The following is a 25,774-nucleotide window of genomic DNA, read 5'->3' as shown; positions in this document are numbered from 1 at the left end:
ATCATTGATGTAGAATAATGACCAATAATTACTCATTTGCATAATAGATATGTTATGTATGTAGCATACATTTGTTTGACATAATTGTACTACATCATTATCAAAATTACTAATTTTGTACCTAATAATGTAGTAATAGTAAATTAATGCAAAGTTACGACAGGCCCCAATAACCTTAGATAAAATAAATAGAGCTCTATAAATTTGACAACTTATTCAATCTTATTAGCCCCAGAACAATACAGCACTAAATATTGTTGGGTACAAAAAAAATATTATCTTGTTTTACCAAATGAAACATAGCTAAATCGTAATCCTTTAGTTAGTTCTAGCTGGCAAAGAAAGTCCAATTTTAATATTTTGACCAACTATGTGAAATAAAGGCCAAAAAACCTTTTTTTTTTATTGCCAGTTATTCTAAAGGAATGCAGCTAAATTCTAATCCTTTAGCTTTATTTCATTTGGCAAAAGAGGATAATATTTTTGTAATCCAAAAATATACCATGTTTGTTAACAACGTTTATTCCAGTGGCATAGCTAAGAGAGGGCATGTGCCCTGGGCACAAGCTTAGGGGAGGGCATTGAATCGACCAATTCAGCACCACCTCGATTCTGCGCCTCCTCGAAGCAGTGGAAGTTAACGTTTTGCTGTTTAAAGACTGAAATTCAACTTGATTATAACAAAATTAGTGGTATTTTTGCAAATTATTGTGCGCTCTGTGCGCAATTGTTTCAGGAATTGGGGGCGCCATTCTATATTCTTGCTCCTGGGTGCCACAACCCTAGCTACACCACTGGCTTATTCATGCCCCCAAAAAGAGAATCCTGGCTATGGAACTTTTCAGAATTGGTAGTTTGGCAAAGACATTCCAATTTGAATTTGCAGAAATTACAACACAGTGAGTATGGAAATATGCATGGCTTCACTCATAAAGTCAATGTCCGAGTCAACTGAAATTTTGGAAATCAGTTTTTTTGGTAGATATCTATTGAACCATCACTATGGACCACAATGGCCTCATCCCAATGGCATAGTTCAATAACCCTCAATTAAACACTCATAGTGCAAAATTTGACCTCAAGTTGCAGAGTATGGGTTTTTGTACCCACATTTTCTAAGGTCATTCAATGAATGTACAAATGTATTGGGGTTAAAGAACTGTGGCATGATGGATGAGCATGTTGTGGATCCTTGTGCATAGCCTAAAATGATGATGCTAAAAAACCACAAAATGCCTGTATCCTACATACATTACAGTTTTATCTGTTAGAACTGGTCATACTTTTCTTGTGGTATTTAAAAAAATGAATGATATTTTTGATTCATTTTTACAAAGCATAGTGAACTATTTTTAACAAATTTTAGAACAGTAGACAGTAGCCTAGATGTAGAATATTCGGTAAACTCATGGTAAATATCAATAATATAATAGAGAATTCCAAACTTTTTATTCAAGAAATAAATAACTATCCAACCAAACTCAACTATTGAGTTGGCTCTGTGGAATATGATGTGAATTGCTTGTTATCTAGATGTTAAAGGAGTGGCTTGAAAAAGGAGTGCCATGCTTATTCAAGGGGTGGTGAAAATGACTCAAATAATGGTGATAAAGACCCCTTGAAGCTGTGCAAGACCCATAGACATGAAAGATGGGTGTAGTGCGAGTCATAGGATTGGGGCACCGAGCCCAATTTGAGCGGGGATTTGAGAGGGCACCTGCCATTGGATTTTTTTTCCAAAAAGTTCACTTTGATTGGGGAGCATATGCCACTCATTTCCCTGTGACGATACACCACTGAAGCTGACACAAGCCCAGGGACACAAGACTTTTTGACCCCCATTTGATGGTTGTTTGCTTCTTTGTTTCTTTGTATCTTTGTTTGGATAATCCACTGTGGAGCTCAAACGCAATCACCGATCAACTTCAAACTTGGTACAGTGATAGTATATGGTGGTTTTATGTGCTCTCTACTTTGTGTCACATTATATACATATTTATGAATATTGATGAGCTCATTAGCATATTTTGCCTACATTGTCATTAATTGTTAGTAAGCTATAGTATATGGTGGCCTCATGTGCTGTATACTTTTGTGTCATTTTTTATTTGCATATCAATTTTATGAATATTAATGAGCTCATTTGCATATTTTGCCTACATTTCCATTAATCCCCTCTCCAGCTTAGGGAGTGTTCATAAATACTTTGGTTGGGGGGCTGGAAAATATGTAGGGGGGTCATAAAATTTTAGGAGTTCTGAATAGGGGGTTAAAAAGTTTTGGGTGTATGAACAGGGGGGTTACAAAGTTTTTGGGCACAGAGAGGGGGGGTGTAAAAACTTTAGCAACATTATATAGTCCTGAAGCAAAAAATATAAAACAGCCTGAAAATTTTTCGCGCGCTACGCGCGCAAATGTTCGAGTAATACCAGTACAAAAGTTCATTCCAGATAAGGGTATTTGATCAGGTCCTCTATGTATTTTGACAAGTCATTCAATAGTCAAAGCTATAAGGCCAAGTAACAAAAATAACATGTATATCGTCCGGAATTTTTCAAAAATCGGTGAGGGAGGTCTTTATTATTTGGTATTGTGTTATTTTGTTACCATTCATTTCTGTGTAAAATTGCAATTGCAAAGTGTTTGTCAACACATCATCAAATCGGGGAGGCCCCCAGATATTTTTGTTATTTCCCCAAAGCCTTACCCCTAGCTTGAAGAAAGTGTTTGTAATGTGTTTATAAATGATAACCAAGAATTTCTTAACATGTCTTTTCATCACAACAATTTTAGAAATAAAGTAAGGGAGCAAGTAGGAAAAATAACAAAAATATTTGAAAATCTCCAAAAATCGGTGAGGGCGGGGACGATATACATGTTATTTTTGTTACTTGGCCTAAGTATGAAGTGTTAAAAATTGTCTTGTTGTCTATAACTTAATTTTGAGGCTTGTGTCAGTTCCTTCTGGTCTGCTCTTTAAATCACTAAAAAGCTGCAATATCTTTGCTCTTCTTTAGTGTTGACAATTTTTACAATGATGTTTCGTGCAGTACAGATTATTAATTTATTATCACTAAAATATACAACTAAATCATGTTGCATTACAATCATAGGTGGAGGAAGCTTGTAGAACCGGGGTACATGTTTCCACTCCCATAATTTTTCCATGGGGGACATCCCCCTCAAAATCCTATAGGAGAAAAGAAAACAATTGCCCTATGCAACTTTTTTAGCACATCGAAAAGCACCGTGTTTTGGGCCCAAATAGGGTAAAATTGCAAAATTGTGCGCTGCGCGATCATGCGAACTGGCCCATCAAATAGTAAAACACACCATTTTGGCAGTAGCGTAGCCAGGGGAGAAAGTGCCCCCATGACAAAGATGAAAGAAAATGTTCCCCTGACAAAAAATGAAAGATCAAATCTGGAGGGCAAAGGAGCCCCTTTTCCACCCAAATTCACCCCGATCATGGGCCAAAATACTTTTTAAATACAAAACGTTTGCGCGCTGTGTGCACACATTGTCACAATAAAGGCATTTTCATCCCCATCATGGGCGAAAATAGTGTAAAATACAAAAATTTTGCACGCTACGCCTACGCCGCACACATCATCCCAATAATGCCTTTTTTGGAAGCTCAAATACATGAAATGCTCAAATACAGTCTCTTTAAAAGACTTCTACAAACAAAACCAGTATATGTATTTGCAACTGCAATCTTTTTGTCAACTGTGCCCCCGGAATTTTATTTTGCCCCCCCCCCCCCAAGTTCTGGTAAAACAAGAACAAAATATACTCGTCCCCGACCCCCTAAATTTCAATGCTTCCATTGCCACTGATTTCAATCATAAATGAATGTTTTTTAATACTGGGTTGCATAAAACATACATGAGCTACTTGATAAAACATTTCCACAATTTCACATATTTTATATCAATGACATGGATGTACAATTTCATTGCACTATACAAATTTTAGTATCATTAATATATCCTTTGATGTAGAATGGTACATTAAAATGAGGGGGGGTCAAAATAGTTTTGAACCTAATATGAGGGGGGTCAAAAAAGTTTTAGGTCCATCAAGAGGGGGGGGCCAAACAAGTTTTGGGTTCACAAAGAGGGGGGTTAAAAAAAATTTCGACATGAAAAAAAAAAATGTCCACCCCCCCCCCCCCCAAAGTATTTATGAACACTCCCTTAGATGCAATCCCGATCAACTTCATTATTATGTTCTCAGAATCTTCCTTCCTATATACTTTGTACAGAGTTGAAGAGTCCAATATAATCAACACTTGGACTCAAAGCTTGGACTGTGTTTGATAGGCTCACTTTTCCCCAAAAAATTTTGTTTTCTACAATTCTTTGACCAAAACTCATTTTTGACTTGCTCATTTTTGACCAAAATCACATTTTTGACCAACAATCACATTAATTGACCAAAAATCACATTTTTGACCCAAAATCACATTTTTTACCCAAATTTGTGTTTTTGAACAAAAATCACAGTTTGACCAAAAATCACATTTTTGATTAAAAATCATATTTTTGACCAAAAATCACATTTTTCAACAACAATCACATTTATTGACCAAAAATTTTTTTTTTTATTATTTATTTATTTTATTACTTATTTTATTGTTTATTTATTTTGTTGTTATTTATTTTATTATTTTATTTCTCATTTGTTTATTTTATCATTTAATTTCTTATTTATTTATTTTATTATTAATCCGTTTAATTATTCAGTATTTATTTATTCAGAGCAGTCATAATAATTCAGTGCAAATCAGTCTGAATAAATAAAATGCTGTACCCGCACCCCTTGGAAGGAAAAAAAAGTTTCACAAAAAAGATGAGCGCCACCTGTCACCTTAGTGATCAATCAATTATTTGTACCGTGATCGTTGCACCTGTTCAATAACACAGTAAAGTGCATGCAGAATGGCAGGCAGGCAGGAGAGCAAGAAGTGAGTTGAACGGTAAACTGAGTTGAAAGTCAGAACAGAATGGAATCAGGTACGAGAAAATTAACATTGGAGTCAAAATAGGTAAGTTCAGTAATATTATTATCATCACGAGACAGACCATATCTTATTCTAGTATAACCATCAGCCAGCAGTGGCTATAAAGGTATAGTTCAATCTCACTGCACTGGCAATTGTGTATGTGGTTAGTAATTCAGTCACTGACCACTGCACTGTGGTCAGTTAATAGTACGTGAGTTGAGTTGCTGTAATTGAGGCTTCACCTTTGTTTTCATTACCATCAGTATAAAATGTAGTGTTATGTGTGGTACTGCCAATGACTGCACATGTCAGATAGTACGATTTGACATCCCAGCAAATACACAAATATTTTTTTTAATGTTAATATTGTTATAACTTGAACTGGTTTTGGTGTGTACGGTACTTTCAGTCAAAATCCTTATAATAACATTTAACAGGTAAAGATTGTGTAAACGGTTAAACACTTTTAAAATAAAATTTAATGTAAAAAATATTTAGCGAACATTTTTGCAAAGTATTGTGTCTTGTCAATATATACAAATATTAACTGTCTATGAGTGTGATGGTTGAAATATAATCACGAGGTGAAAGATTGATTGTTCCATTCCACGAGCTGGAACGGCGAGTGGAATGGAACAATCAATCTTTCACCGAGTGATATTTCGACCATTACACGAATTTAAGACAGTTAATATTTGTTTTATATCACTCATGCATAAATTCTATTACTAAAATACTTATATTTAAGGTAGGAAATACATTTTTTTATCAATATAACACCATGTTTTGCCTTGATATACTTCACATTTTGGGGTCCACCCCATAATTAAATCGGCGAGTCCAACAGTCAGCACACGACTTGACGTAGGCGCACTACGGCAGATCACTATGATAGTAAAGACTATCACACAGAGGGGTGATGGTAAAATGATAAATGGTAATCAACCAATGAACTGTCTAGAATTTATGTATGAGTGATATAATATAGCATATATAATATCTTCATCATCATCACCACCAACTACATCATCATCACTACCAACATCTTCACCATAATCATCACCACCAACATTTTCATCATGGTCACCATCAACATCTTCATCATCATCATCCCCACCAATATCATCTTCACCATCACTACCAACATCATCATCACTACCAACATCTTCTTCATCATCACCACCAACATCTTCATCATCACCACCACCAACAAATTACAAAATGTTCTCTATCATTATATCCATATCATTATTTACTTCCAACAAACACAAGATTGACCAAAGTGAATTATAAACACAGATTTCCAATTTGATGGGAGTAAATCGTCATCATCATCATCATCATTCATTGTCGTCATTGTAGCAAATCCTACTAACACCACTACCACTGACATTAGTATCTTTGTCATCATTCCTCATCATCACCATCATTCAACATTTATCATCACATTGTCATAATAATCATCATCACCAGTGCACCACCATCATTGTCAATAGAGGCCGTCAGCCTTTCGCCATCTTGTGGGTACAAATGATCTGTGTGTCCATGCGTCGGACACTACGCGCAGGGCGCAGCTTGCCACGCAGCTGTTATCGCGCCTCAACGCGGTGATTTTGCTGCTCATGCATGGAGATCGAACGACCATTACAGCGTGTACCCACAAGATGGCGGCATATGACGTCACACTGACGGCCTCTATGTGTCATTATTATCATCAACACATCACCACCGCAATCTATTATCATCAATATTCATCCTTGCCACCATCATCATCATCTTCATCAACAACAATCATCATCATCAATGTGATCTGTACTGCCACCATCATCGTCATCATTATTATCATACCATCAAGTAGTTTCCTGTGTTTTCATTGGATAAGCGCCCCAATTTACTGACATGATATATCTTCATCTTGTATATCATATACCTGCTGATCGCATCACCGTATCATGTTAGTAAGGACATACATGTACGGCGTAACGCATGTGCGGCCCTGCATGACAACTCGCACAGCAACGATCGATTGTAGGTAAAGTGGTTCGCTAAATTTAAAAATATAAAATATTATCGAAAATCAGATTTTGTTTATAAAATAGCATTTATATTAGGTGTACCAAATATATCGTGGAAATGAAAAGGCCGAACACATACTAATAAGGCTATAAAAGGTCCTATTTTAGTCTCGGTGTTAGAGGAGTCCTCTATACCAGCACTGCACACAGTTGAAAAGAGCTTCATATATTTATCAACACTGCTGGTTTTTTTCCTTTTCGCCAATTTTGTTTTCATTATAACACATCTGTCCAGTGACAATTGTATTGACTTATCCTTCCCTTGTAAGTCATTCCTTTAAAAAAAATGATAAACTCATCACTGATCACCTACCATGGGGCCTTTTAAACATGCAATACTCTGAGAACCGCTAAAAAAAACCAGTGAGCTTTTTGTAGGGCAGCGGGCGGTCACTGCTTGGGTTTAGCAGACTTTGTCACCGAGTCAGTTCTCTGGATGTGCAGATTGCCACAGTCAAATAGCCCTACCACTGGGCCTTTTTTTTACACACTTTTATACGCCGAGACACCATGCTATATCCTAAAAACCAAGTGACAGCTCACAACCCACTAACCGCTGTCCCCGAGAAGGGTTAAGCATTTGTCGGGGTATAGCGTATCTCGGAGTATAGTGTGTAAAAAAAAAGGCCCTGTGGTAGGGCTACAGTCAAAAGGCCTGTTATGTAACTGATAGTACTTTAAAGTGTCCAAGGCACTAATTAGAATGTGTATGGTACTCAATTTCATTTTGATTCTTTTCACAGGTAATCCCAAAGATATATTGCAGCGACATTGTTCATCTGGTACAAATTGAGTACTTCTTGATGTGACATCACAGACAAACATATCACTTCAAAAGCAAAGTACTTGTTAAAAAGTTTTGTCACAGACCACACCAAACAAGCATCATGACCTAGATAATTGCATTGCAATGGCTGATTTCATAGAAACTTTTTAGTAGCCTGGCTAAAGCCTTGGCTGCTGATTACAAAACCAAACCCTCCAGTGACCTCGGGTCACCAAATTATGGGAAGTGGCTCTAGCTCTCGCATAAAAGTACCCCTGAGAGTAACGCACGTAGTATGCCAGAGCCCACCCAAGGGGGCCAGAAAGGCTCCCAGCGGCCATCTCGTGGTCGCAGACAATTTGAAGAAGTGCAATTGCAAGATCCTGATGCACCTCAAAGAACTGCATCAGATGCCAGTACTGGTGCTGGTGCAACAGCAAGTGCACCAGGTGCACAGAACTCTCAAGCACGTAGTCAACCAAGAGCTGCACCCACAGGACCTGCACAGCCAGGTTACCAAGGGCAACAACTTGGTTACCAAGGGCAACAACCTGGTTACCAAGGGCAACAGCCTGGTTACCAAGGGCAACAGCCTGGTTACCAAGGACAACAACCTGGTTACCAAGGTAATGGTGGTTCAAACAATACCTGGCAAAATGCTGGTCACCAAGTACAAAGTGAACAGCAAGTATTGAACCAGTTCCAGACTTACAAGCAAGCCAAACTGGAGGCTCAACCAGGACAAAATCCAGATGAATTCTTCTCAATGGCACTCCAATTACAAGAAATGGTAAGAGGACTTCTACATCATGTAATATGTTTGTATATAAATATTGGCCATCTATGAGTACAATGTAGAATGTTTTCATGAGGTAAAAATGTGGACTGAAATTGAATGGAACTCTTCATATATATGAATTCACAGAGTGAAAATATTCTTTCCATCGTATGAATAAAAACATTGAATACTTGTTTTATACATATGTACCGTATTCATTGCAATAAGCGCCCATGTCCAAATAAGCACCCACCCAGGGTATTTGCAATTTGCTAAAGGGTACCATTAATGTTGAAGTGACAGATAGTGTCGATAGAGTGAAATAGCTGGAGGACAAGTCCTGTGTAAACTTGCAATACATTTTCTGCATCAGAAAAGCTACTAGAACGTCTCAGGACCCTTTTATAACTTATATCAATTTGTCTCTAATAAACGCCCCTTACGAAAAAATTAGGTAAACTGGTAAACCAGGTAAAAATAAGCGCCCATGCAAAATGACTTTGTTAGGCGCTTATTGGAATGAATACGGTATGTCTAATAAGGGAACAAACTAAAAGTTTGATGATGTCCTATAAATGAAAGTCCACCTTACGCACTCCCCTTTCCTTGAAATGTAAGTGTGAAATGTGGAAAATTCTAACCCAAATTTCTAGAATATTGATCATGATTTAGACTACAATGGAAGGCTTTTTAGGGCATATACTCAAATTAAACAGACTCATCAAAATTGAAATGCCTTCATATCATGCCCATCAGAAATTTAGAATATTAATTTGATGTTGAAATCTCAACCACTGTAGCTGTGGAGCATCACTATTGAACATAATATTATTGAAAATACTTAAATTTGACAAATACATAATTAAGTCTATCAATGTCTTGGATATTTTAATTAGATTATACAAACACAATCAGAGGACATCATCATATTTTTTGTTCCGTATGTCAATTCAGTAATTTCATAATTCACCAGAATAATTAAATGAATTGAAAGTATCTCAAATCATTTTAGAAGCAGCTTCCATGCATTGGCAAGTCCAGGTGGTCAAGGCATGAAAGCCAGTTTCAATACAAATAGCTCAACTCAAAGCACTTCATAAATGACTACCGGTCAAAGAATAGAACCTGTATCCAGGAAAAGCTTTGTCCAAAAATGTTGAAAAAACAGAAATCCCTGCCAATGAATTAATGAAATGTATTTAGAGACAGGATGTTGAAATAATGCACTCCCCTTTCCTTGAAACGTAAGTGTGAAATGTGGAAAATTCCAACCCCAATTTCTAGAATATTGATCATGATTAGACTACTTTGTACCTTACTTAGTGTATAATTACTATTGGTGCACATTAATATGCTACATGAGGACATACTCAAATTAAACAGACTCATCAAAATTGAAATGCCTTCATATCATGCCCGTCAGAAATTTAGAATATTAATTTGATGTTGAAATCTCAACCACTGTAGCTGTGAAGCATCACTATTGAACATAATATTATTGAAAATACTTAAATTTGACAAATACATAATTAAATCCTTCAATGTCTTATTGATACTTTAATTAGATTTTACAAACACAATCAGAGGACATCATCAAATTTTTTGTTCCGTATATTGTCAATTCAGTAATTTCATAATTCACCAGAATAATTAAATGAATTGAAAGTATCTCAAATTATTTTAGAAGCAGCTTCCCTACATTGGCAAGTCCAGGTGGTCAAGGCATGAAAGCCAGTTTCAATACAAATAGCTCAACTCAAAGCACTTCATAAATGACTACCGGTCAAAGAATAGAACCTGTATTATTCTATCCAGGAACAGCTTTGTCCAAAAAATGTTGTCAAAACCTCTACTAATGAATTAATTAAATGTATTTAGGGACAGGATGTTGAAATAATGAAACAGACTTATGTATAAATGAATATCCACAAATTCCTGCTCACTGATGATGCAGTTTTCAAATTAATTCACATTATTCACAAAGTAAATATGTAAAGTGATGTAAAATCCATAATGATTGATGGTACATGAAATAGGCCGTAAGGGATGATGTATAAATACCACAAGCCTGATGCGCTATGCACAGTCCTCATCATATTAAGACCAATTTCCTCTTGGTATCTTATCCACAAAAATGATTAATTATTATTTAATTATGAATATGCTTCATATCAACAAATGCAAAACTATCAATTATTAGATAATTATGTTCAGTATACTTCAGATTGATTATTATTACGGTATTTAATTATGAAATATGGTTCATGTCATTTTGATTGTAATGTAACTTTTAGTATGTTTCAGTAGGCCTATTTGTCATTTGTGATGCTGAAATGTGAAACAAAATTTTAACCTTGAAGGGCTGTAGAGAGAAAACTGTTTTAAATTTCAGAATATTTTTTCTCTATAAACCCTTCAGGGACACAAAATTTTGTTTCACCTTTCATATGCATCAAAAATGACATACTGAAACATAATGGCCAAAAGTTACAATAATTACATTAAATATTTTAAGTTAAATACCGTATCAGACCTAACCATATAATGAAATTTATTTATTTTTTGCACATTTTATTCATTTGACTTAGTGTATGCTGATCTACTGTTACAAATAACATTGCACTCAACTATATTTAGTAAGACAAATAAATGAATTATAGGAGGCACGTTTAAGACAGACACCTATTACTGTGCATCGTTCATATATCCTTTTATATGGATTAGGCATTCTTACAGCATACATCGGACACAATATATATTACGATCAATTAAAGATGTTAACTGGCATTCTTAGTTATTGATTTGTATGGTTATGGTCTCCACAATACAACACAGTATCTAATAAGCAAAGGAAATTCACTAACAACGTGCCTCAATGATGATGAACACAAACAGGAATGAAGGATAGGGCTTTACTTGGGGTCAGAGGACTTGGAGTAATAGCATTTGGTTTGGATCCCGGAGCTAGGGGTACACAAGTATGGTTTTGGAAGGGGTGTGTCACTGAGAATTTGAAAGTGGACCCATAAATATACAAAATTTTCAAGAAATTGAGACCCATTGATACACCAAAAGTCAAAATTTTTGGCCAAATTTTACTCAAATTTTCAACAAAAAAATTCTGAAAAAATTGAGAAAATTTTGAAAAAAGGACCCATCCATATACCAAAATTGGTCTAGAAAAAGGGGTCATTGATATACCAAAAGGCCGAAAATGCTACCCATGTTTGCGGCACGTCCCCGTATGGTCATTTGTACTGAGTACCCCCCTGGGGTTTGGATGTGAGGCGGGGGTTTCCAAACCATTACTGTTACACATTTGTAGGAGGGTCATTACACTCCCCCCCCCAAAAAAAGACACATATTTCAAGTATTTTGGTCAAACTGTGGCCAATATTTGAAAAAATTTTCTTTAAAAATGTATGTTTCCCAATTTTTGACTACCATGTCTAATTTCTCACAAAAAGTACCCAACAGCAATTATGGGTGTCATACATGTATGTAGGCCTAAATGTTACATCTAGAAAATGTCTAAATTGAGTTATTTTACTATTTTTGTTTTCAACCCTGTATTATTTTTTTAAATTTGTAATCACAATACCTTATATTTTGCAGAATGCGTATAACCTCAAATGAATATTTTCATGCTTTATGAAATCACAATGAAAAAAATTGACACTTCATTATAGTATGGCCATTTATTTAAAACCATACTACTTATTATTATCCTAGTGAGGCCCAATCAGTTATAGCTAATTAGTTCAATTTTTGTACTATTTATAAATTCAAAATAATAATGCAATATTAATAATTACAATTTTGTAACATGTTTTGACGTTATGCCCTTGATGCATGTAATTGTTAGTTTAAGAATTGTGATGTGTTTGTTGCCATGGAAACTATATTATACCGGTACTATTAGCTCCCACACCACATAATTTAATACCGGTAATGCATCTTATGTGCGATGTGTACAGCATTCAAATGAAATCATCATCTGCAATTTCCCTAAAATATACTTTCCATGAATTATATTTTGAAGACAGATATGCTACTGGGGGGGAGGCACTCACATAATATATGAGACTCATATTTTTCTCACCCCAGCAAAATTTAATGCTCAAGGTACAATTATGGTGATTTGTGGTAACCACAATCCGGAAGTATTTAGTCTCCTATGCGCATTGTTATACACCTTTTTGCTTCCTATATTAAGGGATGCACCATTAGACTTCAAGGTGGGGATTAGGAAGTTTTAAAAAAAACTTCCCCCACTAAATGAGAAAAAAAAAATCTTTCCCCACCAACACTAAAAAAAAATTACCCACCTAACTGTATAAATGCATGAAATTAAAAAAACAACTTGCTGCCTCTTTGGCGGCAAAAAAAAAAAAAAGCCATCGGTTTCCCCGACCCCAACTTCTTAACCCTCCTTGAAGTCTAATGGTGCATCCCTAAATCTGTTGGAGCAATACAACTCAAAATTTGGAAACATTGTTTTAATAGTAGGTCTCAATGTAAGATAGAAAAGAGAACTTGAAAATTCAGACCACACCCCTTTAACGTTTATAATTTCTCCTTTACTTTTTACATACAGGGTGATGAAGGAATCATTTTTGGGACATACCATCATCCTAATGGCAAGCAGTATCCCTGTATACAACAAGGTGACAAGAGGTTTTATCTCGACAGTTGGGATACACAGGTAACTTTACTAATGATATGATGGTATTTTGTAATGAGGGTATTTTGTTTGAAATACACTGTATTTCATTCTCAATACTGTTAGCATGCATCTGATGATTCTCTTTTTCTTTTCATTTTCATTATGGTTTTATGTGTGTATGGCACATTGTCAGTTGTTTATGTATCAGTTTCATAATAATTATCTATCTGTGAAATAGATGCATCTGTAAAGTTGTTTATTTTGCTTATATTATATTTAATACATAAAACTGTGGCGTAGCCAAGAAGGGTCAGGGAGAAGTTGTCCCCATGAGAAATCTTGCCCCGTCTTGCACTACCCCACCTAAGCTGCTGGCCTCATCCCGTTTTGCGACCCTTTTCCCCTCCCCCCTCAAAAATCCTGACGACGGATAGGAATAGGTTATCTCTCCTATGTCACTGAGTAGAAAGAAAAGGCCTTTCTATATATAGGGACGTGAAATAGACTGAGCTAAATGGCATTTCATATCCTTTTCTATGGAAATATCATAGATATTTATTTACCAACTTACGTGGGCTGTAAGTGCTTTTCCTCAAACTGGAGATACTTATTAAGGTCCCATCAGATCAGTTTCCATAAAAAGGAAATAATATTTTAATTTTTAAGTCTTCTCAAAACCATGTTTTGTATTGTACTATACTTTTTCAAATATTTGACATTGCCATAGGAATATGTAATGAAATATGCAACACCTAAACAGCTTTGTAATTAGATTGGATGTTGCCATGGCAATTTTGTCCTCCATGTTATCACAAGATGATGTAAGTAACATAACCGTGGGACTCTTATCAAAGGATTTTTTTCTAATGATGTGCCCTAAAAGACCTTGGCTTTTACAAAACAAGAATGGGATAGACTTAAAATAGCAATAATTTGACAGAATGTGGATGGAAATTTTACAGTGAGCTGTTTCACAACTTAGCGTGCATGTAATTGTAATTCTGTGTCTAGATCTTGTTAAATGTTATGCCTCAATGACTGTTTGAAAACACTGATAGATACTGTGGATGTATAATTATTATGATATTCAGTAATCATTGTATCATGATGATCTACTTTTTAGTGGGTGAGAGTTGCTCTAAATACCAGGACATTGTTATGTTGGAACAAAATTGCCGAAAAGTTGAAATGCTTGCAATTGTTTTAATACTATTTTGGCGTATTGTAGCATTACAAATTTTCAATGTTACTGGTGATATTGGATGTTGTATTGCATTTGACAATATACTTAAGAAAACAAGTTGCTGATGAAAAGAGGTAAATTGTGGAAAAAATATTTAGTCCCTACTCCCCTCCCCCGCACAGTGTCATCGCTCTGATATGTTCATGGCAGAAATCGCCATGGTAGGTTGAATCCACCGCCACGCATGGCCATTTTGTATCGACCTGTTTAATAGTTTTGAGTCGTATAATGGGCCGAAGGACATCTGACTAAGGCTACTGACAATAGTCCCGATTATCTCGGTGACTGACCTTGCTAGTGTGTGAGTCGAGCATTAACGCCATAGGTCATATGCCTTTAGACTACCTTCACGATTGGCCTATACACTGCGCTATATAATTCGGCACATATAAATCAGAATTATAGTCAGTTTTTGACTCAAGACGCAAGCTACTCTCTCAAGACACAAGCTAACGACTATCATATCTGTTCAAAATATATATTCAAGTGCAAGGAACCACATCTGGTTTCTTTATACTGAAATCATTTACGGGAGATATTCATCATTTTCTACCCCGGTATCCAAAGATTTTCTTCTCATATCAAACTCGTGCATAGCAAATTCATGTGTATCGATCCCGGGTATTTATTTTAGTATCTCTGCTGACAAAGTAATTATTAGCCAGGCGATGTCAGTGTGCCCCGCCACTTTGAAAAATTCTGCAAACAAAGTTTTGGGCCTATCTGCGAGACAATTTGGAAATTTTGCATCCCCCTGCTCGGTAGTCCCAGTATTTCCCCTGTTTCTTGTGTCATAGTTTAGATAGAGTTGATAATATAGAAACTTGCTGTAAATGCTAAAACTTTATATTACAGTCCAACCTTTCTTTTATCCAGACAGACCTGTCTAATGCAGACATGTGATGGTTAATTGTCACTTATCCAGTTGAATAATCTTAATACAAGGAAAACACTGTTTTCAATGCCACAACATCTTATTTTTACGCTCAGAGGAATTGCAAGGACAGCTCTTTCTTTTTCATACAGCACTAGGCCCGTATGCAGGGGGGTGCGGGGGTGCTACTGCACCTCCCCAAATTTGCAAAAGTATACAAAAAGTCCCAAAATTTCAGGAAAAAAAATCAGGGTTTTTACGGTTTTTTGGTCAAAAAAGGTCCAAATTTGGGGAAGAAAGTCCACTTTTACAAAATCGCCCCCTCCCCTTGGAAAAAAGTCCACTTTTTCAAAATCAGCACCCCCCCAAAAAAAATTTCTGCGTACGGCCTGTACAGCACTGTTAACTTACACTCAAGTCTTTTCATTGTTGTTCCCAATATATCCTAAATCAAGCATATTGAGTTCAGAAATGCAGAATTTCCCTACGCAAGGGGGCGCTACCCCTTGCAACCCCCACCAATGGGCTCTTCCCCTGCACCCCACCAGGGGGCCAGCCAACTGGACCCCCGATTTGGTCACTAAATTTACAACATCCGTGGGGGGGGGTTAAGCATTCCTGGATCTGTCTTTCCCAAGAGGGGGTTCTCAATGGTTAAAGGTGTACTGGGATGTGCCACAGTTTTGGGGTACCTTTTCAGCAATTTTGGTATATTGATGGGTAGGTTTTCAGTTAGGCAAAAGTGACAAACACTCTATTTGGGTGCTTTTTTTGAGAAATTGGTACACTGATGGTTTCCAAAAACAGCTATTTTATTATATTAATATAGTTATTGTGAGAATAATTTAAAATTATACTTCAACACTACTTGTTTATTTTGCTTAGCAGGAGAGCTTTTGAGGGACTTCATCAACATTAACCGATGTTGTTTGCTATTAAATGTAGCTCTGATATTCTTGGAAACAAACCAACTTGAGCAGATGTTTCCAAGACACATCAGAGCTAGCAACTTCCGCTGCACTATAAATTTCCTTGAAAGGGAAGTGAAATAAGCAAGTAGTGTTGAAGTCTAATTATTCTCATTTTTATTACTTATACTACATTATGAATCTACCATTTTATGTATGTGTTGTCACTTTCAATCACATTTTTATTCGAAAAACGAGGACTTGAAATGTACTTATTGGTGGGCGCTGTAAGAAACAATACATCATCAAGAAAAGCAGACTGATACACACATAGACCCTTTTTTCAGGATCTATGGTCTATGATACAAATAAGGTTAGGGAGGGATCACTGTTTACCCCCAAGATGGAGGACGGAGGATTTTCATATATTTTTGCACACAAATTTTGCATCCCCCTCATATCGAAGGAAAAATTTCACATGCCCTTGAATCCTCTATTCCTTGTATCTAATTTTATGTCTCCCCTCCAATATTAAGGTCAAAATTTCATTCCTCCCCCCTCAAGTCAATCAAAAAATTTTGTGTCCCCCTAAAATCCTCTGCCCCCCCCCCCTGGCATTAACAATGATCCCTCCCTTAGGGTCAGAAATGAGTTTTAGATGACGCACAAAATATCAATATTAATATTGAGTCTTCCTGTTCTTAGTAAAGCAGAGTAAATGGGGATACGCATCCTGACAAGAACAAATAAACACAATGGGGGAATGATTGCTCTGAATATATTTAATGTGAAAGAAACTGAATATATTTAATAAGAAAGAATGAACAGTTTACCAACCCAAAGTGTTACAATTAAACATGACAACAAAGAAACACAATAATCGTTTCCCCAGTATAGTATAAAGAAAGTAGGTAACTGAATTTCTGATTTGTATCAGGTTATAGAAATACAAACTAAAAGCAATTTTAATATATATTTGATAAAAAAAATATTAATGATAAAAAATATGCATTTGGACATTAATGAACCTCTGACTGACCCACTGCATTTGGATTTTAAATGGCACTTTTCGTCTGCAAGACTTGCGCCATTTGTTCTCAATAAACAAAATACCAGCAAGCAGAAAAGAAGAAGCCAGCCATCATGTGCAAGATCTATTTTAAGACCAATTAGTGAATGTTGTGTGGTATATTTATTTATTTCTAGTGATAGTGAGAGTGATGAGAATAATTATGGTCTCATCTTACTATACTTTATCAAAGGAGTATTTCATGATCCTAGCATCCTCTTTTTATGACATTTTTCAGTAGATATCCACAAAAAAAGCTTATTCCCAAAATTTCAGTTGATTTCAATTTTGCATTTGCTAGTTATGCATGATTATGTTTATCACACTGCTCCATTATAAGCAATGACTAGTACGCGTAGTTATGCTATCTACTGAAGATAGCAGTTATATATAGCTATAAAATAGACTTGTTATCCACTGAATGCATATATAGTTATGAGTAATATGCTTAGTAATGCTATCTACTGAAGATAGCACTCACTGCATATATATGTCATAATATAGGTTTTCCCGCTTAATTTAACACTTTTTTCATTATATTTCATATCTGGTTAAATTAGAATTCGTCTAAAATTATTGAATTGGGAATTTCGTGAAATAGATTTCATCAAAAGATCATTATATTTCAGTATGTCCACTTTATTTCATTCATTGGTCATTTGATTTCGTCCTACAGCACATGGAGAGTACTTGTACAGATACCGATTTCGTCAAATAAACGCCCCGGCGTTACATTTTCCCAAGGGGGGGGGGGGGCGTTTATTCAAGGTCAATTTTAGAACGATAATTCGATTTTAGAACGATAAAATCATTTTAGAACTTAAAACTCACGCTAAAATGACGAACTATGAACTAAAAACACTGACTTCTGGTTCACTTCCGGGTTTCCAATCCAGATTTTCACCAATTATTGACGCTATTTTCGACCACGTGGGCAACTTGGTAAGCTTACTACAAAAGATAGCATGGAAATATCAGCATTTTTGAAACATCTTGGTTGAATAAAGTGGCGGGGGCATTTATTTGAGGGGGGAGACTATTTGAAGAAATACGGTAATTAGTCTTTGTTCATTACTTTTCATGCTTTGATCAAACTTATTTGTCATCCATGTGTTATAATAATGCATTGTAGGCCTTCATTTTTAGATTGCAGCTTATATTAGATTTAAACCACTGTGCTTGAGTTCTGGCTGATACAGATCGGAATAGACGTATCTAAATTTATTCTGACCAAATAACAGTTATAATGATATAGAAATGAGAAAAAAAACACAAAACAAAAAGGGACAGTGGTATAAAAATCTCAACTTTTTTGAGAATAGTGGGGGATGAGGCTGTAGATCACAAAGTGCCCCTTTAACTGTAAGGATGTTTGTGGGTGTATGTGTGGGGGTGGTGGAGAGGGGGGTTGTGGATGTGCATGTGTTGTGTTTGCTCACAAACGTGTGATAAATATCATAACCTTGGCGGTATCAGCAAACCATGGTTGAATAATGTGAAATTTCAGCATTGCTTTTTAAAAGTGTAGCCCGTTGTCCCAAACACATGTTTTATAAATGATATAAGGGACCGTTCACAAACACTTGTTAGGGGGGGGGACTGATGCAAAAAGGGGGGCCCTGAAAATGTTGACCCTCCTAAGGGGGGGCCCTGGGAAAATTGAGTTTATGCTTTTCTATGGGGTTGACCCATAATTTTCATGTCAAAAAGGGGGGGCCCTGAAATTTTTGAGGTCTGTAAAGGGGGGCCCGAAAAATGTTTGCGATAATTTTTTTTTGCATCAGGCCCCCCTTACAAGTGTTTGTGAATGGTCCCTAATGCTATTTTATCTTGGATACCACTACCAGGTTGAATATTTTGTTAAATGAGAAAAGGAATGCTACTTTTTATTTCTAAATTTTAATCAGTTTTATAGAAAAAACAGAACTTGACAGCGAGTGAACATTCACTTTAAATATTGTAAATCTCCAAAGCTGATGGCACTAAGAGCTTTTGCTGTGAAAAGGATTGTCAGAATTTGTAATTTCATCTAATATTACAAGAGGCATATGAAATCCCAATGCTTGGTCAAGGTCAGCCTAAATGAATAATCTTACTCAATTATCAAGAAAGCGCTGAAAATTTATCCTGTTTTTCATATTTGGGCACTTAACATGGTAACCGAAAGTTTTGTGAATAATAATATTCGTATGAAACTAGAAATGGCATCTTCTTATAATAAAAATGGAAAGTATTTTTCATATTTGTGTTATTTTCAACATCTATAAAGGCAGCAATGAACAATATAATGGAATGTCAAAGACAAATTGTGAAATTAAATGGATATTTTAAACAGCAAATTTTATGGGAATTCAAATTATGGCAGTTTTTAAACAAGTAAATTCCAAGCAAAAGAAATCTAATGTAGACAAAATTAAACTGAATGTATGTAGCATGGATGATCTCAAGTCCCGGGTCTCAAGTACTGATTCAGACATTGTAAAGTTACATCAATGTAAGGCTAAAGTAATATCATTATAGTAGTTGATTTGGGACTTTAAAAGGAAATATATGTAAAAAATTAAATCAGAAGATTTTATGTAGAAAATAAAATCAGTTTTCCTTGTTCTTCATGAATCAATATGAGTTGATAGGATCCATTTGCCCATGGTAGTTCAAAATTAATCTTTCAACCAAAAAACAACAACCCTTCAGTAACTTACTTCTGTAAGTGCCTATTTTCTATATAATATGATGATGTTGTCAGTACTAATAGGCTAGTAGTATTGCAAAAGGGAAATATGAACCTTGTGGAGAAAGTGTGGGTATTTGTTATTAAAATGTGTTATGTTCAGTGGCGGCTCCAGGATTTTTTTTGGGGTGGGGGGCAAAATTGCTGCAAAAAGTGGAAATTTACGTAATTTGGGTGTTTTTGCCTCAAAAGTGAGGGGGGGAGAGCAAACTGGGGAGCAATAAAAATATTTGGGAATGCCCCCCCCCCTAGTGCCGCCACTGATAATGTGCCTTGAAAATAATGTGGGGCAAAGCTGCCAATGAATTAATAAGATGGTTTGAATGTTGGGGATGGTTTGAATGTTGACGAGCAATTGCTTGTTAATTTTAATGATTTGCCATCATCTTGATTGCAATGATGATGTAATCATACTAAGTGAAATGGAAATGTTAGAAAAACAAGCTCTGTTTGTGTTTGATATTGCTACTTTGATTTTTTTTAATTACTCAATTGCTATAGTGAGTAACAACACACGCAGTTGAGATTTTTTTCCTGCAATGATTATTAAACACAATGGATAAATGTTTTAAATTTTGCTAATGTTTTCCGAGTGGAGGGTGTCTGCCTTTTGTCTTTTTCGTTAAAAAAATACTCATTTAGAGGCATATAGGCTATGCTTGTGATTCTATGGAAATATACCATTATAAAATACATGTTACATAACCAAACCAGTAGCTTATTCAGGCAGCATATACCGTAAAACCTCGTCTATAAGCATATATAGTGTTTTTGATGAAAGCTAAATTAATACGATACATGCGAAAATATGCCAATACAATAGATTGGCTTTACAATAATACTTGTTTGTATATGCTTGGATCTGTAATCTATTTGCTCAAATTCCATAATGACGCCTGGATTAATTTAGCTTTTATCAGAAGCACTCTATATGCTTGTAGACGAGGTTTTACAGTATTGTCATAAAGCCAGTCAATACATGTACAGTCAGGTGAAAATTCAAAAATTTCATCGAAAATTTGTCACAAACCAATCAGTCCCCAATTAATCATGCTTGTTAGCCCTTTCTCATCTTTGAGAAACAAAGACTAAACAGAATTTATAGACATTGAAATTTTACCCAGGTCAATGTAGAATGCCTTCCACAATTTTAGTAACACTAACCTAATTTTGCTTATTTGCCTCATATGTGGATAAAAAAGATCTGTTTCAATCCTTTGCCCTGCTGGTACTTCCCGTATTCAAATGAATATCTATGCTTACTATGTTATAGGCATCTTGAATATCAGCGATATGCAGCATGCATTGGAAATATACAGGTTTGGTAGTTTTAAATCTTGTTGGGATAAACATAATGAATAATATTCACCAATACAATGGAGCATCTTCAGACTTGCTTTTTAAAAATCATACCATATGAAATGGAATATATTATTACACAAGCTCAGTTTGTGTTTGATTTTGCTAAAATTTTGCTATTTAAAAAAAATATGTATATTCAACTGCTTTACTGAGTTAAAACACACTAAAAAATGCAGTTGTGTTTATTTTTTTGCAATGATTATCAAACACTATGGATGAAAGTTGTACATTTTATCTTAAAAATACCAACTTAAATTTATTAACCAAACCTTTTCTGCCCCAAAAATATGATGTAATGTAATTAATTAAAAGATGCTGTAAAACATGCAGGCATCTCATAGATGTAATAAAGCAAATTGCATTACATACAAAAATAAAAAATACTGTAGAATTCAATCTACAAGCGTATATGCTTCAAAATGAAAAAACAAAAAATTTTGACGTGTCATGTCAAAAGGAGACACTTTTGGGCAGGATTGTAAATGGAGAAATAGCCAAAAATTTGCCCGTGGGTGATTTTTTCACAATTTGGGTTTATTGCGAATTTGTGATGTTATTAATGTTAAAAATATTGTCTGATAGTTTCAGACGGAATATAACTAGCATCTTGTATTTTTTGAGACATTTTTCAAGGTAATTCCTACTCTCAACATTGTCAATAATATTTTTAAAGGCCGATATCTCAATTTCCAATTTTATAATACCACAACTTATGAACTCAATATCTTCGCTTAGGAATGTCCGATTTCATTGGGGGGAAAAGGCGTTGTGGAGCAAAATATCTCTATATTTAAGTTATGTAAAAAGCTCAAAATTGATAACCTGCCCAAAAGTGTCTCCTTTTGACATGACACGTCACATTTGTGAGCGATTTTATTACTTATACAGCTAGGTGGCTGTATAAACATGTATTATTGTACGACCAATCTATTGTAATGTTTGTTGTGGAAGGTGTCTGCCTTTTGTCTCTTTCATATAAAAAAAAAACCTCATATAAAGGCATATATTCTTGTGATTCTGTGGTGATATACCATAAAATACATGTTACATAACAAAACCAGTAGCTTATTCATAAAGCCAGTCAAAATGGTCAAGTGAAAATTTCATTTAAAATTTGTCAAAAAAACAACAAAACAATCACCCTAAATAGTCATGCTCATGGAGAAACAAAGGCTGAACAGATTTATAGACATTGAATTTGTTTTAACCAGGTCAATGTCAATGTTTTTGGCACAATTTTAGTAATCCAGTCATAATTTTGCCTATTGGCTCTTAATTAGGCCTATATGTGGACACATAACATCTCTTTCAATCCATTGTTTTACCTGCTGGTATGGTACTTCCCTGATTCAAATGAAAATCTGATAGGCATCTTGAATACCTGGTACTAGTAGCATCTGTGGCATGCATAGGAAATATACAGATTTGGTAGTTTAAAATCTTGGTGGGATAAACATAATAAATATTCACCAATACACTGGATGTATATTCAGACTTGTTACATCAACCTTTTTTAAAATATCAACAGCAACAAATAAGACAATTTTATCCTAATGGATGACTTTGCTGTTCCGGAATTGTGTAGCTTTTGTTTGTACACCTGCAGTAGCAAGATGACCCATTTAGGCAATACAAGCTATTAACTTGAATGTCTGTATTTGTATGTTTATTTTGTATGTACATGTATGATTGGTTGTTTTCTGTGGAGAATGAAGAATAACTGAGATGTGTTTAATTTGACATATGGACAATATTATATAACACTCATACAAATGTATCAATATTAAAACTATAGAATAAGCAATGTTATGTTATATTTCCCCCGGATATTTCCCTTTTTAACATATATTAACAATAATAATATTTGAAGGTTTATTTCTTAAAGAGTTTAGCTCCCAGGTTTAGTTCTAGAGTTAAGATCAACAAATAAAGTGTAATCTTCAGAGCAACAATAAGCTTCCATTAAATTTGAGTGTGTGTGTGATGGGTGGGTGGGTATCCTGTTAATCTTACCAATACAGGGGCATATACCGAACTTCAGCAAGGGGGTGGGGTTCTTGGTGAGCTAAGAAAGGATCCTGAAACATGTTAATATACCATATTGAAGTGCTCCTAAAATTTTTTTTTAGCTGAAATGGTCACATATGAGATTAATTTCATCAAAATCACATACAAACACAGGCATTTCTCTTTTCTTTTTCTTCAATATCTGTTCTCTTTTTTATTTGATACCTGGGGTGCGCGCCCGTTCAATAAGGGCTGTATACACTACATGTACTGCAATAGAAAATGTGGTTACTGTTCTCCAGTGTTAACGATAGTACTGTTATTCTTGAGCATGTTGAGAAACAAAAAATAAATGTTCTTAACTACAAACCTAGTCACAAAGTCAACATTTCAATAAAACTGAGTCTTGGATTTTGTCTTCCTTTCATAGGAATGGCGTCCTTATCCAGATAGTTGGAATGGCTTTGGCTATTTCGTCAAAGATGGAGATCCGTTACCAGATGAAGGTTACAGGCAACAAGGTGATGGGATGTATCAGAGAGGAGAACCGTTGGTTGCACGTTCACTGGGTGATATAGATGTAACACCAGGGTTGGGTGGATCTAATGATGATAGGGCAGGATCATTGAAACACCCAACTCGAGGGACTTTGTTAACTTATGTGTTTGAGGTGAGTTTATAAGTCTTTGGGAAAGACCAGATCTTCATTAGATTCTCCATAGTACAATGTGTTTAGAATAGAATAGAAATGAATAGAATAGAATAAAGATACAAAGGGTCTCTTAAATTTTGTAGGATAATGATGTAAATTACCTTCTATGTACCCTATGTGAACTGTAACTCTTTGACTTTAGGGGGCTATCATTTTCTTTGGAAGGAGGGTCCCAACTTTACAAAATAAACACACTATCTGTGGTCATCTTGTGACTCCCTACATTTTGGTCATCAAAAATGTTATGACCCCCCTATTTCTCTTTCCAAAAATTTATGACCCCCGGTATATTTGGGACCCCCTTCCGAAGAAAATGATAGCCCCCTTAACGCCAAGCTGTATGTGCCTGTTTGAATCGGGGTGTATTCTGATTTTCAATTCTTGCAAAATTGTATTAGGCCCTATGTTCAATTGTTACCAATTAATTGTAATATATACATGTATAATGTTGTTGTATTTACAGGAAAAGCGTAACATTCACTGTTACTTTGATGAAGACTCTGGCATGTGGGTCAAGATGCCTGTATCATGGGAACAACATACAAGTTTTGTCAAGCCATTGGTAGGACAAATTCAGGTAGGTTACATCATGTAAGGCTTAGTGGCAACCTGGGTAACATTGCTAAATCATCTGTTTCACTGGCCCCCAGGATGGGTGATGCATGAAGGGCTCAAGAAATTATGAATTCTATCAGTTCACACTATTAGAGTTAGGCCAAAAAAAAATCATTATGTTGGCGAAATGGACTGATCAAAAATAGGGTAGGTAGGTCGGGATTTCTTTTTTTTTTAGTCGCCGACCAAAACCTGTAATTCCCCCCTTCTAATCGATTGGAATATTGTTTTTGAACCAGATTTACCAAACACTGAAACAGGGTAGCCGTCAGAGTATAAGTAGTCGGAGGCTGCCATGACGAACACTGGTTTGGTACTTCCGGGTTGAGTAAAATTCTGTTTTTTCCAAAGAGCACCGTCATATTTTTGGCGAAAAAAAAGTTTTTGCTTGTTTTAGGGTCGGTCAATCGTTTTTTTATTGTTTTTTTTCAAAAAAAAAAAAGAAAGTGTAAGGTCGGGCCTAATAATAGGGTCGGTCGGGTTACGCCAACATAACAATTTTTTTTTGCCTTATGATCTGCACTTCACTGTGTTCAATTCCAATCAGTATCAGCAGGTTCAATATCAGTATCATTGTCATCAATATTAAGAAATGATAAGATAGCAGCCAGTAAGCATCTGTCCCAAAACAAGATTGAATGAGGATTGTGAAGAAAAATGAGAGTATTGAATATAAAGCTCTTTTCTAAATTCTGTGTTGAGAATCAGTGTTGGTGCAAGTTGTACATTTTGTTGTGAGTACTACCAACTGAGCTTGGGTAGGCATGGTAGGTGATAGAAGTAGACAAGTATAATTATTATCATGTGTTGGCTGGAAACCATTGGAAACTACCTTTTCTAATATTTTATTGTCTCAGTTTATTGTGAGCTAGGATTGACATTTTTGAAGAGAAATATAATGATGTCATCATTCACAACTTACAAGTTGTCCAGTATTTTCAGGAAATAACACACACTGGT

The 25,774-nt window shown here is 35.4% G+C and overlaps 1 protein-coding gene across 1 annotated transcript in view; it reads left to right on the top strand.

Moving 5' to 3' along the window:
• The first annotated feature begins 4,944 nt into the window (after window positions 1–4,944).
• LOC140148443 (uncharacterized) overlaps window positions 4,945–25,774 on the top strand; it is a 32,284-nt gene continuing 11,454 nt past the window's right edge. The window contains 6 exon segments of the mRNA XM_072170390.1: window positions 4,945–5,050; window positions 7,827–8,115; window positions 8,118–8,639; window positions 13,225–13,332; window positions 23,918–24,157; window positions 24,663–24,776. Coding sequence (XP_072026491.1) covers window positions 8,089–8,115; window positions 8,118–8,639; window positions 13,225–13,332; window positions 23,918–24,157; window positions 24,663–24,776 — 1,011 coding nt within the window. The 5' untranslated portion in view covers window positions 4,945–5,050; window positions 7,827–8,088.

This window comes from Amphiura filiformis, chromosome 3, assembly GCF_039555335.1.
Source record: "Amphiura filiformis chromosome 3, Afil_fr2py, whole genome shotgun sequence".
In the NCBI taxonomy this organism is placed as follows: domain Eukaryota; kingdom Metazoa; phylum Echinodermata; class Ophiuroidea; order Amphilepidida; family Amphiuridae; genus Amphiura; species Amphiura filiformis.
This window is presented reverse-complemented; position numbering and strand designations above follow the sequence as displayed.